This window comes from Poecile atricapillus, chromosome 21 (assembly GCF_030490865.1).
Source record: "Poecile atricapillus isolate bPoeAtr1 chromosome 21, bPoeAtr1.hap1, whole genome shotgun sequence".
Taxonomy (NCBI): Eukaryota; Metazoa; Chordata; class Aves; order Passeriformes; family Paridae; genus Poecile; species Poecile atricapillus.
The window spans coordinates 2,362,501-2,381,223 of record NC_081269.1 but is presented as its reverse complement, the minus strand read 5'-3'; the positions used below and the strand labels follow the sequence as shown (position 1 = coordinate 2,381,223).

Below are 18,723 nucleotides of genomic sequence, written 5' to 3'. Positions count from 1 at the left end.
GTGGAACCCCCACCTACCCCTGCAGCTCGGATTGGAGAGGCTGAGTCGGGCCCCTGCTCCCTTGGGAGAAAATCCTTGCCAACCTCGACTGCTGTTCCCCAATTCCAGGCAATTCCTTGAGTTCTGGGGCCACCTCAGAACCACAGAAAGGGGCCGGGAGCGGCTGCCGGGGCAAACCCAGAGAAGCTGTCCCTGCTCGGGCTCTCTGCAGGTCACGTCTGCATCGCTTGGCTGCTGCTCCTCGGCCGGAGTTTGATCCCAGGAGCCAAAATTCCTGAATTCCCTGTGGCTGGTGTAACTCAGGTGTAACTCAGGTGTAACTCAGGTGTAAGGATCTATCTGTGTGCCTGACCTGAGAACCCGGCTTTGGGACCTCGCTGCTGTGGGAGGGACTCCAGCAGGCCACAGAATATTTAACACAGGGAGGGGAAAAAATTAATTCAGCTCTGCACCGCTGGAGTGGCTGAAAGAGTTCGACGCTGGTTTAAAGCAATAGTTGTCATATTGTGCATTATTAATGGGATTTCGCTGCTGTGCTGCCGCTATCCGGCACCGCGAGGCCGCGGCTCCCACAGCCCCGCTGCCCACACGGACCGGGAACGCCCCGGGAACGGCGGGGGCCGAGGCAGCGGCGGGGCTCGGGGGGCTCCAGGCTGGATCCCGGGTTCGATCCCGGCTGGATCCCAAGTTCATTCCCGGTTCGATCCCGGCTGGATCCCAAGTTCATTCCCGGTTCATTCCCGGTTGGATCTCGGGTTCATTCCCGGCTGGATCCCAGGTTTATTCCCGGTTGGATCCCGGGCTCATTCCCGATTCATTCCCGGTTGGATCCCGGGTTCATTCCCGGTTATATCCCGGTTGGATCCCGGTTGGATCCCGGGTTCATTCCCGGTTAGATCCCGGTTGGATCCCGGGTTCATTCCCGGGTTCATTCCCGGTTAGATCCCGGTTGGATCCCGGGTTCATTCCCGGTTCATTCCCGGTTCATTCCCGGTTCATTCCCGGTTGGATCCCGGGTTCATTCCCGGTTAGATCCCGGTTGGATCCCGGGTTCATTCCCGGTTCATTCCCGGTTCATTCCCGGTTCATTCCCGGTTGGATCCCGGGTTCATTCCCGGTTCATTCCCGGTTAGATCCCGGTTAGATCCCGGTTGGATCCAGGGTTCATTCCCGGTTTGATCCCGGGCTCATTCCCGATTCATTCCCGGTTGGATCCCGCGTTCATTCCCGGTTCATTCCCGGTTGGATCCTGCCGGGACCGGGCGCTCCCGCCGCCCCGCCCCGTCCCCTCACGCAGGCTCCGCCCCGGCCCCTCTGGCCCCGCCCCTGTCCCCGCCCGCGCTCCCGCGCTCCCCCAAGATGGCGGCGCCCTTGGCGCTGCAGCTGCAGGAGCTGCTGGACCCCCGGCCCGGGCTGCGGGACCCCGAGGATGATGCGGAGGAAGGTGCGGGAGGACCGGGGCAGGGGGGTTGGCACCGCGGCCGGCGGGGGCGGGAGGGGCCCGGCGGGGGCGGCCCGGGCGCTGGCGGAGCGGCCGCACGTGGCGGTGTGGGTGCTCGGGCTCCCGCTGTGTCCCGGCCCGGGGTGCTCTCAGGGGTCGGGGCTGTGTCGGGACTCAGGGTTCATCTCGGGGATGGAGCCGCCTGTGGGATCGGTGATGTGTCCAGGAGCGGGGTTCTCGGGGATTGTGGCCACCTCCGGGTTCGGGCCTGTGTTAGGCTTGGCCTGGTTCTTTCCTGCAGTCTGTGTGAGAGCAGTGATGTCTTGTAAGAAACGTCTCAACAACCCCTGAGGGTTATTGAGGTGGTCAGCAGAGGCGTTTTCCCATTTTAGTAACCACAATTTTGTTCCAAACTTTGCAGAACCCCAGAGTGGTTTGGGTGGGAGGGGAGCTCAGAGCCCATCCAGAGCCAGCCCTGCCATGGCAGGGACACCTTCCCCTGTCCCAGGCTGCTCCAAACCCATCCAGCCTGGCCTTGGGCACTGCCAGGGATCCAGGGGAGGATCTGCCTCTGCCCCTCCTGGCCAGCCCCTCCTTTTGCCCAGCATTTGGCATCTTCTGCTGCCTGGACTGGCTGGACTTAGAGCAGGTTTTGTTGCTTTGGTTATGAGCAGGAGATTGTTTTGCCCCCCTCTGCCTCCAACAAACACTCTAAGTGAGCCATTAACATTTCCAAACACACGTTGAGAGCACTCAGCGATTTGATTGCCCGAACAGAGCTGACCCTGTGGTTTGGCACCGGGTGCCTTGCACATGAATGAAGGTGGGGAGGGAGGATGGTGGGATGTGTTCTCTGGGCTGGACTGCTGTGCTCTGTGTCCTGGGGAAGATGGGGATGAAGGAGGACAATAACCACATGAAATTTATGTATTTGTGTGGCTTGTATATGCAGCAGGAGAGCAAAGTGTGTCTGAATTGGAGTTTTCCTCTTAGTCTGCAAGCATGCAGTGAGTGAAGGCATTGCAGCTTTGCAGAGTCCTCCACACAAAGGACTCAGAGACCTTCCTGCATCCTTGGGAGGGCTTGGATGGGCTTAGTCTGTGTTCTGCTTCATGCAGGAACCTTTCCCCCTTGCAGGAAATTTTTTGTGTGCCTTTCCTGCACTTTTCAAAGTTCCTGTTTCCCTGGGCAGTGCACTGTTGTTACGGAGCATGAGGAGCTTCCCAGGGCTCCTTCCAGACTGGAATTTAGTTCCCTTTCAGACACCACTTCCCTTTTTGTTTCCACCCCAACACAGCTACTGTTGCTAAAGTGATTGACAGATTTGAGGATGAAACCACGGATGACATTCTGCCTGTTGGCAATATCAGGAAAAGAGCTTCAGCCTCTCTCCTGGAAGCTGATAAGAGGTACAGTGGGAAAGCCACATCTCGGAAAGCTCTGCAGGAAGAGCTCTGGGGAGATGCTCTGTCTGAAGAAGGATCTGGTAAGAAATCTCATTTTTTTCCCCCTTTTTGCTGGCAAACCATGATGTCAGCACATGACTGAGCATGGCAAACCTCAGGACCCTGTTATAGGGCAAGAACAGCTGCAATTAAGTTGGACATCAAACAGCCCAAACTTGAGCTGTTGCTGATGAATTTTTCTGCTAAGTAAATAACTTTTTTCTCTCCTTTATTAGCTGAAGAAGCATTAGATGACTGGTACAGTGACAGTGAAGGCTCAGAAGAGGAGGACAGTGTTGGCCCTAAGGCCAGGGGGAAGCCCAGCAGTGCTGGCAGTGAGCAGGAAGATGACTTGGAGGATGATGGAGAGAAGGAGCCACCTGTCAAGGCCAAGACACCGAAGTTCAGCTTCCAGAATATCACAGACTTCGAGAAGTTTACAGAGGGGATGGACGATGCAGGGAGCAGTGAAGGGGAGGATGAAGATGAGGATGAGGATAAAGATGATGCTGACATGGAAGAAGGGAGTGAGGAGGAGGAGGAATTTGGGAGTGAAAACCAGGATGACGAAAAAGAAACCAAAGACAGCGAAGATGATGGGGGAGTGCTGACCTTCTCCAGAGGACAGGAGTCTGAAGAGGTGGAGAAGGGCAAAGCTGTGAGGAACCAGCTAGGTTTGTGCATGTTTGCTGTGTGTTTGCTGGCACTGTGAAACCAGCCATGCTGGGAAGCCCCTCAGCACGGTGAGGTGCTGTCAGCACCCTGCTTGTGCATGCTGCAGCATCCCCATGTGTGTGCAGATGTTCTGTCTGGTGTCACTGCTGCTGTAGCAGCTCATGATGTGAAGTGTATTTACCCATTAGCTTCACTGAACCAGTGCTGAATATCCCCACGGGACCCTTGGGTTCGGGAACTTCCCCTGCTGGTCCTGCTGTGATCACTTTGTTTCTTTACAAAACACAGCTCCCAAAATGCCATTCCTTCCTGTCTGACCTGTTAAACTATCAAACCTCTGTTTGCAGGCTGTCCTTCGAAACAGTGAAGCAAAGGGCTGGTTTGATCTGTGGGTCACAGAGGTGCAGTTGGGATTTGCTTTGTCCAGAGACACTTTGTGGCACCCATGTTGTGCTGGTCAGTGCCTGCCCTGAGCAGGAGCGATGCAGCCCAGAGCAGAGGGCCTGAGCTGTCAGCTCCTTCACCAGGAACAAGTGCTTTGTCTTGCTAACTGATTCTTTTATTTCCTTTTTGTTGTGAAGCCCTGTGGGATCAGCTGATGGAAGGGAGGATCAAGATGCAGAAGGTGCTCATGACAGCCAACAGGATGCCCCAGCCAGACACCTACCCCAGGTTCAGGAAGGAGGGGGGCCAGGAATTTGACAACGCTGTGGAGAACTGTAAGTGATGCCTTGAGAAGGCTGACCTAGAACAGAGTTAAGAGTAAAGTGGGTGTTTATTGAATGGCCTTAAAGGACACACCTTGGGCAGTACAAAAGCCTGGCCAGGGCTGCACCCAAGATGGACCAAAAATGGTCACAAAATGGACACAACTGGTCATGAGGTCTCACATTTTTATAAGTTTTGGTCCATCTGCATATTTGGGTTAATTGTCCAATTACAGCTTCAGGTTATGAAGTCCCATCCTGCTTGTTTTCTCTCTTCAGCCCACCCTTGTTTCTGCTTTTGGGCCTGAAATTTGTCATGATTGTCCTTGGTATCAAGCTAGAAAAGGAATTGTTTTGTCTCCCTACTCTGTAAAGGGAGCTCAGTAGCACTTAACATGAAGCTCAAAGCTACACCTAGGCAGGGCAGAATCTGAAAAATAGGAAAGCTAAAACTTTAAGGCACCGTAAGAGCCTTTTAATCTTTCTCCTTTGCTCAGACTCTTATAAACAATTGCTTATTGTTGTTCAGTGCAGAGCTGGGGTGCTCTGTCCAGAGATACCTTGTACCAATTTTGTGCTGGGCCAGTGAATGCAAAGCTTTGCCCAAAGGAGGAGTAAGGCAGCCCAAAGGAGGGTCTGTGCAGGTGAATTCCAGCATGGAGCTGCTTCATCTGTTTATTCCTGAGATCACTGATCTGATGAGATCTGTAGTAGATTCTCCAATATGAAATCATAATATGCAGGCTCCAGTTGGTAAGTGCAAGGTACTGGGCTTCCAGGTGGTGTGGGTCTGTTCAGTTTTTATATTTGGACACCTTTTTCCTGGCCTTGAGGTGAATGCATGGGGAGAGAGATGTGTGGGTTATCAGACATGACCCTGAACCTTGGCCCTGCAGCAGGTTTTGGCTGGGATCCTCTGCCTTACCCCTGCCCAGGACAGGGCAGTCAGCCCACCTGCAGTTACAGGTGAGCTGCTTTCTGCTTTAAAGTTGGCTCTGCTGCTTTAAATGAAGTGATTAAGGACGAAAAGGCAAACTCCCACCAATGCTGTGCTGACCTTTCAGTGGAACACACGTTATTAATGTCCCTAATGAGATGCATTACAAACTGCCCCAGCTCCATGTTTCATTACAGGTCTAAGATGCAATATCATTAAAGACCTTTAACAGAAACAATGCTTGACATTTTGGTATTTCCCATAAGCAAAATACACCCAAGAACACAGAGTGTAATGTCCCCAGTGCTGCAGAGGCTGATCCCTGAGTTGTGCAGAGCTCTGAGGGAAACTCCACTGCTAAGAAGTGCTGAATGATCCCCTCATCACCTTCTCCTCATCACCTGGGCAGGGAGTTGTGGGAGCTCTGATGTTCCTCACAGCTTGGGTTTGTGTTTGTGCTTCATCTGTGGAGTCAGAACATAAAGCTGGAGTGACTGTGTTAGCAGAGGAAATCTCAGGCTGACAGATGGGAAATACTGAATTTAGGAACATCCCACTACTGCTGCTACACTTGTCTGTGATAAGTTTCAGCCTTGGACAGGATTTGGGATCATCATGTCATGGACATTGTTTTGGCCTGGATGATGCTCTCCTTTCAGGGAGGCCTCAGCACTTCAGTCCAAATGCACAAAATAAATCTGGCATGTTTTCATCATCCTCATTGAACAGGAGGGAACAATTTGGTGTTCCAGTTGCACAAAGACTTGGTGCCAAAATCCCAGACTCTGGGTGAACCCTGCAGGATGCTGTAGTCACGAGGCTCCCAGTGCTCTCAGAGCTCCTGGACAAGAGTGTTTCCAGTAATTTTTCTCAAATCTTTCCATTTCTCATGAAATTTCTGCTCTGTGCTCAGAGGAAGATTGAATTTTTTGAATTGGAAAATGGTCCTTTGTGTATTTTTCTCTTGGGTATCTCCTACTGAGGACAACCCTGTTGTGGTGCTGGAATTCCCTAGGGGCTGGAGTGTAATTGTGTTAAAGAGTAGACAGCAATTCTTCATCCATTTGCGGATTTAAAGCCAAACCTGGGTGAAAATGGCAAGGTCATGCTCATTTTCCAGGTTTTGAGACCCGAGGTTACAAACACTAAAGTGTTTAATTTATTATTTTTGTAATATTTTATGATTTTTTTTTTTAAATGTTACAACGTGCTTTGGACAACCTTAGATTCCTGAGATCTCAGGTTCTGGTAGATGATTTACTGCAAAATTGCTTATAAATTGAAGTAGAAAATGTTTTGCAGACCTGGCAGCTTTCAGGCTTCACACCCATTTGTCACCCAGCATTTCCCTTTGTGTATAGAACAAGAATTAATTAGGCTGCACTGCAGGAAAAGTTTATGGCCATAATTTATATAGGATGAATTTCTGTTTAAAGAGACAGCATTGCTTTGTTTGTGCTGTCTTACTTTTTATTTCCCTTTTTTTTTTTTTTTTTTTTAAATCTTTAATTATATTCGAGATTTTTTTCTGTCATCCTTTTTACATACAAATGGGAGACCAAACTGTGGTCCTGGAGCTCATGTTTATTCCTGTTTTGCACCCACTGAGAAAGTCTGGATGGTTTTTAGTGCTGAGATCAGAGTGGCTGAGCTCTGAAAGCAGCACAAATGTCCAGTGTTTAATGCCCTGCACACACAAACCCTCCCAGCTCACAATTCCAAGGTGCTGCTGCCTGGGCTGGGCTGTTTCTCCAAGACAGATTTGTATTCCCCTGCACTGCATCTTCCAGTCTGGCCCAGGGCTTGAGATGTTGCCTCTGTTTGGGGTCTTGCACGTTCAATTAATGTTTTTCATAATCAATGCGAGTCAGAATTTGCAATCTGCTCCTGATTTGCACATTAAAGAGACCCATTAATTAAAAATTCCAATCCCTGGCATGTTCCCGCAGGATCCCTGCATTATTTACATAGAAAAGGAGTGCAAGGTGCAAGTTTCTGTGCTGTGGCTGTGCACAGATTGCAGGCCTGCCACTCATATTTCCCTGTGCTGGGAGCTTGGAAGGGGATCTCCTGAAATTGTCTCCAAAAATCACCTCAAGGGCAAGGAAGAGCCAAGGCAGAGGTGGGATAAACATTGGTGGAGCCACATCCAATGTCAGGAATTCAACAGTTCCAGGGTTTGGGGCTTGTTGTGTTAAATCTTGATAGAGTGAAAAAAAAAACCCCACAAATAATTGAGGGACAAGGACGTAACAAGGGCTTTAAGGAATTAAATCTCTTCATCCTCAAAGCCCATGAGCTTCTCAGTACAGGCCTGTAGCTTTTTCTTTCTTATTCTAGGTAAAAATACTAAACTGGGAACGTTTCAGTGACTAATAGTTTATGCTTTTCAAAAAGAGCTGGGAATTGCAGCTTTTAAAGAGCAGATTGTGTTATTTTCACTTTATAATTGGTGAGATGAGTTAAGAATGTACAAAAACCCAGGTGAGGAAGGTTTTTTTGCCAGAAGCTGATGGAAATTGCAGGAGTTTAAAGGGACAAGTGGCTGTGCTTTTCCTTCTGCGAGAGTTCAGGAGATCCCTGAAATAGAAACTGCTCACTGCATTTTTGTGGGGTTTTGGAGTTTTTTTGGCTTTGACTCCATCTGTCAGTGGATTAAGAGAAAATACCAGAATCCCACATTTCTATTCCTCAGCATAAGCTGCAGATAATTTCAAGAAATAGAGGAAATAGTGGGCTTGGTAGAAGTAGATATGCAGGGTGTGTGGGGATGGATTTGCTCAGTGGAGGAACAAAAGTGGGGACAACAAATATTTACACTTTGGAGAGCTGTGGTGAAGTTCCACCAAGGTTTGTGATCAGTAATAAAATAAACCTGAATAAAGTGAATCAGATAAACAAAAAAAAAACAAACCACAGGGCCTTGTTGCCTTCTGGGAAATTAAGACGTTGAATTTTTGTTCCTAAAACTTTGAGTGACCCAGAAATGGCTGTTTCTGGAGTGGAAATAGGTGGAAATCTGTGGTGGGGAGAATTGTGCTCCCATCTGGAATAATTCCCTGAGCTGGGCACAGCAGGCTGAGTACCTGGTCCCATGGCAAATTCTGTGACTTGGGCCTCGACAGCACATTTAGACCTCTCTCTCTGGGTGCTTCACACTGGGTATCTTCATTTTCTTCTGGGTCGGTTCTGCAGTATTTTGACATTTGAGAGACAGATTCTGTTTAGTCTCAGTGTATGAGTATGTTCTCAGTGTCTTTTTAATGAGGATTTTTGTTTGGCTCTCTTAATCCCTGTCTTTAATATTTTTACATCCTCCACAAAATCCAGGTAAGTCATGTTGAAGACACTGATTAAGCAGGGACTGATTTTGGATAAAATCCAGTCTGCTGTAGGTGCCAGAGAAGCTGTTCCACTTCCTGGGAGAGAGGATGTGCCTGGCAAGGCCTTTCCCTCTCCCCCTCACCTGGACACACCGGGGTAGGGAACAGCTCTGATGAAATAGGATTTACTGACACAGGCTTGGAATTTTTAAGGGAAACCTGCAGGACTCAGCTGCCAAGAACTCCCTGGTAATTTTGTTCTCACCTCTATTCCTGGATAGCTTTTAGAGCTCCAGTATATCCACACCTCCATCTGGAGATGTTAATGCATTCATACAGAGCAGGGTGAGTGTCACAGGGAGGGGGAGGAACTGAGGCACAGGCAGATTACACACTTTCCAGAGGCATAGAGCAGTTACAGGATTAATTGGTGCTAGGCAAGATCATGGACTTAAATATATTCTTGCTTTGAAGATTTTACTGGGAGCCTGCACAAATGTGTGACAGCAGAACTGGGTTTCAAGCCTGAGTGTAAATTATTGTGATCAGATCTAGCCCACTTAAAACTGGTAGTTCATTTTAATTGAATTGTATTAGTCTGGACACTTTATGAATACCAAAAGCATCAGCCCTGTCAATTCCTGCAGGGCTGGTTGTGATTTAAATGGATGTGGATGCAGGTGTCCCCAGATTTCTCCTCTCTGATCTCGTGGAGAATCTGTTCAACTCTTTTTGGGACTGAGCCAAAGCCTGTTGACATTAATGAAGACTCTTCTCTCAGCTGAAAGAAATGAATGAATCAGATCCCTTTTTTTCTAAAATTTGTGGAATGTGCCATGGAGAGCTTTTGGTGAGGAATGAGCTCAGTGAGGATGAACAGCTCCAGGGCCATTCTGGGTGTTCTGTCTGTGCCAGTGGGTGAGAGGGAAGAGCCATGGTGTGAGAGGCTTCAGACAAGGCCTGTTTTGGTTTAGGGCTCAGTTTTGGAGCTCTCTTGTTGCTGTGTGAATGTGAAGTTGGGCCATGAGGTCCGTGATGTTTTGGGCATGTGTGGAATTTGGGCTGTGAGAGGTACCAGGGGGGTATTTAGTGGTTTGTCATTACTCTCTGTGGTTGGTTCAGGAATTCTGTGCGGGAGGTAGTGAAGAAATTTATTTAACATGCAGTTTTGGGCTGTTTGCAGAGAAAAAACTCCTGCCCTCAGAGTGCCAAGGCTTTAGCTTGTGGTATTCAGTATTTTTGGGCAGAATTGTCTCCTCATGGATGGGTGTGGTAAAATGGTTTTACAGGTGATTCCACAGCCACATGTGTTGTTCAGTGGTGATGTCTGAGGTTTATTTGAAATCTGCCTTAAATTTTAGTACAAGAACTGCTGGGACAGTCCCTGGCTGGTGACCTGATCCTGCTGAACTGCAGCCCATGGGATTGCACCACACTCAGACAGCTTTGCCTACACCTGAGTTTCTCAAGATTAATAGCTAATTAAACTGAATTTAGCTAAATATTTGTGCATGTTGGTCTGTGTACTGCACAAACAAGATGCAGGGAAACAAAGGCTTTAAAAGTGTCCAGACAAGCGTGTGCAAATGTCAGCTAACTCGGATTAATTGGCAATTGGGTACCTTGAGATGGAAGCTCGGGGCTTGTCATGATAAATATAATTAATGGCCTGGTATTATGTGGGGAGGTCAGTCTGGATGGGCTAATGTTCCCTTCTGGCCTTAATATCCAGATATAACTATGAAATTTCACATTTCCTTTCTTCTCCTTGCCCATGTACTTGGGGACTCCAGGCTGGCAGAGGCAGGAATGTGTGCTGTCAGCTTCTTTGCATTTCCAGTAATATAAAGCATCAGTTTTTATAAATCTCATTTTTGCCAGCCCCATCCCCTCCCTGGTTTGGGCTGATATCAAAAGATGATGGTTGAGGCGAATCAGCAGAGCATGAACTTCATGGAACTGTTTCTCTTTCTCTCCTCCTCAGCTTTCCCCCTCCCCCAGTGCCCTCTAATAAACCCCTGAATACCCAGCCTTTATTCTGTTGTTCAATCCAGTTATTTTCTTTACTTTTAGCAAACTCATCTGTGTCTGATCCTGTTGTCCTCCCTGTCAGATGCAGTAATATTGGAGTGAAAGGGCTAAATTGAGGCTGTTCTGGAACTCTTTGGGAGTCAGCTGAAGCGCTGCTGTGGAAGGGGGGTGCAGCCCTGGCTCCTTTGTGCCCAGGGAATACAATTTTCCCCTCTGCAAAGGCTCTTGCATCATTTGCATTCCAATGGAACCGGCAAACTGGGCTTGGGTGTGGAGCAGACCTTTGCTGTCAGCAGCAAAGTCGGCCCTTTTGCTACTGTCATTTGGTAAAATTCCCCAAACTCGCTGTTTGGGAAAGCGTGGAAGGTGTGTTGCTCCCATCATTTCCTAAATTTGGACAGATTTCCCAGGGCTTTGTGCTGAAGTCTGTGAGAAATGTGAATGTAACCACACCACCTGTAAAAAAATCCCCTTTAGCCTATCACTGAGTCTGGGCTGGCTCTTGGAGCTCCTGTCTGAGGCTTACCAAACAGAATTATTTCTTTTATTTCTGTGCCACGTGGATTTGGGACCCCAGGACGCTCAGGGCTGGAGCTGCTGGGATCCTGCAGTGTTTCTCCTGAGGTTCCTTCCACGCTGGGAATTGCATGCCAGCTTCTGTCCAGAGCCCCATGTCTGAGATGTGACACCTGGAGGAATTCCCCCGCCTTTTCCTGGCTGGGAACGTCTTCCTGCTGCTGGGAATATAGAGCAAGCTCCAAAAGTAATACTGACAGACTTCAGAATTATGATACACTGGAGCTGCGGCGTAATTCTTTGTTGAAGAAGTTAGAGGCCTAAAATGTTAAGGCTTATTGTTATTCCGAGTTGATAATCTCTGCCTTGCTTTAATAATTTTTCCTCATGCCTGGATAGCCTGCGAGTTGCACAATAATCACTCACACAGCTTTGTAATCAATGCCCAAAGTAATAGGATTCCGCTGGCCAACGGCAATTAATAAATTTGTGTCTTTTTTAAAACACTAGCAAGTCGGGCCTGAAATACGACTGACTGGCTTTCCTCATTTGCATATTTATTGCAGTGGAAAAATTCTTGCCGAATGATTGATGTTGAGCCTGCCTCTTGAATTCCAAACAGCACATTATTATGAAATGAAAAATGCCGGCCATACAGTTGATTAAAGTTGAAGACAGTGGAATCGGTGTTTTTTAAGATTGTGGGAGAATTAAAGGCATATTTTAATAGATGTTGACAAGAAGTGAACTAACAAAAGCAAAGCAAAGGATTTGCTTGAAAAGATTTAATCAAACGTGTTTGGTGGGGGATTAATTGCTGGGGATGAGGAGTGCAAGTGGCTGGCAGCTGGATGTGAATGGGGAGCATTGTTCCGAGGCCAGCACATCGAGGGCCATTTTGACCTGGAGTTTAACTCCTGTCCCATGGCCCTTTGAAGGGAGGGAAGATTCCCCTTCTCCTTCTGAGTGCTGGGATGCTAAACGTGTGTACCAGGATCCTCCTCATTGTGTGCAGCCATCGGAATGGGAGGCTGGATTCCTCTTCTCCCCTGGATCTGCGTGATGGGAGCTGGGCTGGGGACACAGGGGCTCCACAGGGCCCTGGGGACTGTCCATGGAGGCAGGGGAATCTCCCAGTTCTGTGCAGCTCAGCTTCTGCTCTGACCCCCCCTTCCCAATGGCAGCCCTGCTCCAGCTGTTCTGTGTGAGCGCTTCCCCAGCCTGTGGAGGTGCAGGGAGGATGAGCATTGCGTGCCTCTGATAGTCCAGTGGTGCCACAGCCTCAGATTTAATTGAGGGGAAAAAGTCCTTTATTTCCAGTGCAGGCAGGGGCTCTGAAGTGGAGCTGTGTGCTGGGTAGGTGGTGGTTCCTGCTGGTACATCCCAGGAAGGGTTTTTCCATGGATTCAGCGTCCCTGCACGCGACTGCTCCGCGCAGCTGCTCGGGAGGGTGAAATGAGACCCCGTCTTTAGAGGTGATGGGAAGGAGGGCAGGGCTTTTCCAGTGTGGGAAGCTGTGGGAATGCAGGGCTTGGAGCGTGGGTGAGCCCAGCAGCCCCCCTGGCAGTCCATCCCCACGGGCAGTGTGTGGATTCCATGGCAGCTCTGGGATCAGTCCCTGCAGCCGGGTCCCCCCGCTCCAGTTTGTTCACTGGCACAGACAGAATCGATCTTGTGTGGTTTGAGAGCAGAAGGACAGGTTTCATCTCTGGTGGGTCTCCTGACACCCTGATCCATGGCAGTGCTGTCCCTGGATGGAGCTAAATACTCCAGGGCTACTTCCAGCCTGGCTGGAGGGCTGGATAAAACAGGGACGTATGAGGAGCACCGAGAGAAAGGCACACTTTGATTTACTGCTGCTGGCTCCCAGCGTTCTGGGTGGATTGATCTGCTGCCTGCTGGATCTGGAACAACTTTTTCCCTCCTGGACACAAAATGGAGGGGCTTCTGTGGACTCTTCAAAGTGATTCTTCCAAGGCAGTGTCTCAGCACTGGCACTCTGAGTCCCATCTGAGTCCCAACCATGTTTGTTGTGTTCTTATTTCAGACAAGCAGCAGCATTACAAAGGTCCTGCTGGGGGTGGGAGGGTCAGTCAGTGTCCAGCCTCCTTTCAAAATGACCCAGTTTGCATCCATGGAACAGTTTTGGCTTGTGCTGCCTTCATTCACAAAGAGGGGCAGACTCTGCCTCAAAGCAAGCATATAAAGGCAGACAGAGAAAAGAGGGGATGAAGAGGAGACTGGGAAGGAAACAGCCCCTTCTGGAATTAAATGTGAGATGGATAGAGCAGGGCTGGATGGGAAGAGAGCAGAGGAGGCTGATATTGGCTTCTGAAGTTGAGTTTACAGCACACTTAAGCAGCCAACAGTAGAAGTGAGAATGGCATCCAGTAATGCTATTAAATACACAAGAACTGGGAACAGGGAAATTACCCAGCTGTAAGAGGCTCATGATGAAGCCACTGCCTGGAATAATTATCCCTCCCACCTGGTTAGACACACGGTCATTGTCTTCCCTGCCCTCCCCAGCCCCTTCACTCCAAATAAAATTGTTCCCCATCCCCACTTCTGCTGGGGTCTGTATCTCATAGCCCAGGGCAGCTTGAGCCTGTCTTTATTTCCTTTCCTGCTCACCGTGGCCCTGCTGTACCCCAGAAGGGCTGGAGTGCTACTCCAGTTGTAATTGCCAGGATCAAAGCTGCCTGGGGTGCATTAGCACTGCTGCTGGAGGAGAGGCAGCGGGGAGAAAATAAACAGTTTGGGAAGCTCTGGGGACATTTGGCTGCGTTGCAGGCAGTGGGAAGGATTTTGCTGGTGTAAGCTGTGCACTCAGGCTAGGGTGGGGGCACTTGGCTCCTGCAAGTGATGCTTTAGCTGCAGACACCTACAACAAATGTATTTTTAAGGGCTTTTGTCTGTTTGTCTGGTGGAATTGTTTTGATGCTCACACACGTCTGATTTACAAGTGCAGCAAACCTAATCCGTTAATAGGTTTATATAGAGGAGCTGTCAGAGTGTATCTAGAATGAACCATGGGCTCGGGGAGGGCGAGTCCAACAGCTGATCTGCAACAAAAATCTTAAAGCATCTTCTCCTTGACATTGCTGTTACTGAGGTCAGGCCATAATTTATCTGAAGGTGGTGACGACTGAGCAATATCACAGTGGGAGCACGCCGGAGATTGAGACCTCTGAGTGTCTGGGCTGATTTCTGCCTCTGTCTGCCTGAGGAAGATTTGCTGTTCACTCTACCCATGATCTCTGTGTCCCCCACTGAAAAGCAGAACTAAAGGAAAAAAAAAAAAAAAAGGAGTAGGGGAAAAGCTCTCCCTGTTCTTTTTGTGCCATGTACAAAGGGAATTTGGGGAGTTAAGCAGAGCAGCCCCATGTGCTCTGTCAGCCAAAGTTCAGTTTCGGTTTTTGGGTAGGGGTGTGCCAAGTGTTTCACCTGGGAGAGCTGACCCTGTGATGGATGTGCAGAGGGACAGTTTGTCAGCCTGGGCTGACACTTGTTTTCTATCAGAGAGTCCTGCAGGGAGGCTTGTTGGTTGCCACAAAAGAGCTATTTTGGAAGAGCAGATGCTGTGGCAGTGTGCAGTTAACCTGTCCCACAGTCAGCTGGAACTGTGTGTCCTTGGAGAACTCACAGCCACTGGAACAGGCACTGCATGGACACAGGAAAACTGTCAGCTGCAAAAGCCTTTGGATACACAGCATCACACCTCCCTTCAGGATCTGTGTGAACACCCTGGAGTGCAACTGCTCACCCCAATAAAAACCACATTCACACTGTGTATTGATCAATTTACACTCCTCCACCCCATCTTATCTTCCCTTTCTCTCTTCCTGAGGATCTCTGGGCCTGCAGTTCTGCTTTTCTGATCAGAATCTTCTCATTAAACTCGCTAGGTCATGGTTTAAAGTTTCCCCCATAGATCAGATCTTGTCACTTGTGTCTCTTGCTCTTCAGGTTGTAAAGCCCTGGAGGCCTTGCTGAAAGTGCTGGTGGAACTTCAGGATGAGCTGCTTTATCAGTACCCAGGCACAAGGCATCTGGTCGATGGAAAGCAAGCAAAAACTGAGAGGTAAATGCAAAAAGAGATGGGATCTTTCTGGTCTCCAGCAATCAGGACAATGCCCAGCCTTCCTGACCACCCTCACCCTGCTGCTCTCTCAGTTGCTGCTGTGTCTGGGTGACAGATGCTCTGTTACTTAAATTCCTTCTGCCTGTGGGAAGTCTGGTTTATATTTCTGATAATGGAGCAGGGGCTAAACCGTGGGGCTTTTAACAAAAATACCAGTGTGGTGTGGGCTGGTGGTGGAGGGGCCACCGAGGACTGACACATTGCCTTAGGGAGGGACAGGGTGTTTATCCCAAGTGCTTTTGTTCCAGTGAGGATGAAATCCCGAGCAGCAGCGATGAGGAGCCAGTGGAGAAGGTTCAGGAGAAGAGGAGGAGCCTCCCCAAACGGAAGCTGAAGTTTGAGGAGTACCCTGAGTTCATAGCCAAGCGCTACAAGGACTTCAGGACCTACAGGAACAGCACCCTGCAGAAGTGGCATGACAAGACAAAGCTGGCAATGGGCAAAATGGGGAAGGCAAGGCCTGCTTTGTGTGTGCTGACATGGCTCTCATGGAGCAGGGATCTGGGGAGCGAGTTCACACTGAAAAAGAGGAAATTTGGGTGGGATACATGGAATAAATTTTTCCCTATGAGGCCCTGGCACAGGGTGCTCAGAGCAGCTGTGGCTACCCCTGCATCCCTGTGAGTGTCCAAGGCCAGGCTGGACAGGGCTTGGAGCAGCCTAGGTCAGTGTAAGTTGTCTCATGGTAGTTTCTGTGTTCTCTCAACCATGCATCCCATCACAGCCAATCTCCAGCAGCAAATAATCTCCAGGAAAATGTCGCTCTTGCTGCTGCAGAAGCTGTTTGTGGTTCCTCCCAGAAGCAGGGCCCTCTGAGGCTCTCCTCCTCCATGAAGTGTAGGCTTTAATACAATGGGTAATCATTTCACCCAGAGATCCGGGGTCTCCTCACACCCCTGAGTTGGTATTAATCATTGAGAAGTTAATCTGAACCAGAACAGCAAAGGCATTTTATTAAGCCAGGCGTCAACTCGCCTCAGGTTGGGAAGGGGGAGCGAGGGAGAAACAAATAAAAAATCCTCGCAGAAATCCCTGCAACGAGCCCCAGACCCCCTCCTCCTCTTGGAACTGCTTATCCAGTGACATGGAAAGATAGAGGAGCAGTGGTGCCTTGAGGAGAGGCTGTGTGTGTTATCTGACACTGCTTAATGCCGTGCAGGGCTTCGGAGCCTTCGAGCGCTCGGTGCTGGCGCAGATCGATCACGTCCTGCTGGACAGGGAGCGATTGCTGCGGCGCACCCAGACCCGCCGCTCCCTCTACACCGTGCTGGGCAAGCAGGAGCAGCAGCCTGCCCCAGCCCCTCAGCCTGGGCCTGACAACTCGGTAAGGGGGGGTTTATTTCTCTAACTCATCCTGGGAAACTCCGCAGAGCGATGGGCGCGAGCCTTTAGCGGGCGTTGTGCTTGTTTGGGAGATGGAGGATGGATGGATGGATGGATGGATGGATGGATGGATGGATGGATGGATGGATGGATGGATGGATGGAGGAGGTGTCTGAGTGGTGATTCCTGCAGTGTAATGGCTGAGTAAAGACGTTGAAATTCCAGTTTTGTGATGTTTGCATTATCTCCTGTCCCAGTTCCTGACAGGGGAAAACAAGGTTTGAGCTGGGATTGTGCCCCCTCCCTAGTGCTGCTCACTAAATCTGGTTTTGGAGGTAGTGGCAGCAAAACTTGGTTTTCACTCTGCAGTTTAGAGTCTTTAACCCAGAAAGCCCCTTTTAAAATCATACTGCATGTAACCTACAGAATATGTTAGTAGTAAGCCCTTTATTAATTTAGTATTTAAGAATGAATAAATACTCAATTCTGAGAGATCAGGTAGAATTACTGGACTTGCAAGATGTATTTTTGCCATTACATTAAAAATATCTGTAGTATTTTGCCAGAAAGTCTTTGCACAGTCCTATTTATTTCCCAGTAAAGGCATCATAAATCTATTTTGGCATTGGCAGCGTTTCTGCTTTGCCTTTAAATGTATTCCTGGTCCTTAAAAGCTGGTTATGTTGGAAGTTTTTCCCCATTCCTTCATATCATCAAGTGTGTTTACAAGCTGCTGCATGTGATGTGCCTGGAGTTAGGGACAGAAATGTGCATATATGAGCTCTGAGTATTTCCTTGATGCTTCCAGGAAGTCCTCCCTCCCTCAGATTCCAACAGGCACCTGAAGGACATCGATGAGGAGATATTTGATGATGATGACTTTTATCACCAGGTAGGTGATGGGTAAACATGTGTTGGAATTATGGCTCCAGTTGGGTTTCAGTTCTTGCAGAGAAAGTGCAGTTGGTTCTGTGCTCCATATTTCTCTTTACCTGTAAAACTCAGTTACCTGTTTTAACACCCCAGATCTCTGCAAGTCCCTCAGGGCACTCTGCTCTCAGTTTTTCTCTAGGGCTGTGTGAGTTTGAAGGTGCCTTGTGCTTGGGAGCTTTCTGCTGGTGCTCAGGTGTGTCAGGGCTGCAGGAGCTGTTCCTGTTGTTCTCCCTGGGCAACACAAGAGGAAAAGCTCTGAATCCTCTCAAGGTGACAGTTCTCAGAGCCCCCTTAGGAAAAACAGTCCCAGGAGATCCTCAGGAGCACTGCAAGTTGCTCTTGTCTCAGCCTAAATCATCTCATTTACCTGCAGGGACTGGGAGAGCTCCTGGGCTGCTCCAGTGCTTTTCTTGGAATTGGGCCAGCTTGGATCCAGGCCAGTAATTCCTTTTATTTGCAAAATTCTTAGAAGCAAGGAATCTACACCCAGTGCAGGGAAAACAGTGTTTGTAGTTTGTTTAATAGAGACAGTGCCAGCTTTATGAAAACTGGAATTGTCACTTATTGAGGAATGTGTCACTGTGAGTCCTTCCAGTGTGTGTGAAAACCTCTCCCTGCTTTGGTGATTCACACAGAGCCTGAACTTCAGGACTAAACAAATATCATTATATCACTAGAAAGACAGATTTTTTGATCTGAATAGTTATTAGAGTGGCCAGTAAAGTGCTTGGGGAGTAGGAGAGAGCTGTTGCCATGTGAGGATGCCAGGCTCCAAATGGTGATGGGAGATGAACTGTTCTGTTGGGATGGAAGGGGCCAAATCTGTTGAGATTCTGCTGAGGTGGAATTTGGGGTCCAAGCGGCCAAGAAGCTCAGCTTTGGGGGCAGATTGGACCCCAGAACACAGAAGAAATGAAGCTGGTATAACAAACTCATGGAGTGGAGAAACAGCTGAGGTTGACAGTGCAAGGACCTGTGCAGAGGAGGTGCTTCTCAGCCATGAAATGTTAAATTTTTTAAAAGAAAACAGCAATGGATGAGTGTCCCCATCCTTCCCTCTAATGACTGTAACTGTGCTAAATTGTGATTTCAGAAATATGAGCAGGACCAGCTTAGCTTCTCCCCTCACTGGTTAATTGGGGTGCTGGGGTTAATCTAAATTAAAACTTAAACTAATAGAGGTCATTGAGGGAAGAGAATCACCTGAGTAAAACAAATGGGTCTGCCAGGCACAACTGTATCTTGGCC

The 18,723-nt window shown here is 48.9% G+C and overlaps 1 protein-coding gene across 1 annotated transcript in view; it reads left to right on the top strand.

Moving 5' to 3' along the window:
- The first annotated feature begins 1,335 nt into the window (after positions 1 to 1,335).
- AATF (apoptosis antagonizing transcription factor) overlaps positions 1,336 to 18,723 on the top strand; it is a 38,789-nt gene continuing 21,401 nt past the window's right edge. The window contains exons 1-8 of the mRNA XM_058854432.1: positions 1,336 to 1,444; positions 2,739 to 2,927; positions 3,123 to 3,560; positions 4,143 to 4,280; positions 15,045 to 15,159; positions 15,468 to 15,672; positions 16,379 to 16,543; positions 17,351 to 17,434. Of these exons, the coding sequence (XP_058710415.1) occupies positions 1,360 to 1,444; positions 2,739 to 2,927; positions 3,123 to 3,560; positions 4,143 to 4,280; positions 15,045 to 15,159; positions 15,468 to 15,672; positions 16,379 to 16,543; positions 17,351 to 17,434 (1,419 nt within the window). The 5' untranslated portion in view covers positions 1,336 to 1,359. The remainder of the gene's footprint in view (positions 1,445 to 2,738; positions 2,928 to 3,122; positions 3,561 to 4,142; positions 4,281 to 15,044; positions 15,160 to 15,467; positions 15,673 to 16,378; positions 16,544 to 17,350; positions 17,435 to 18,723) is intronic.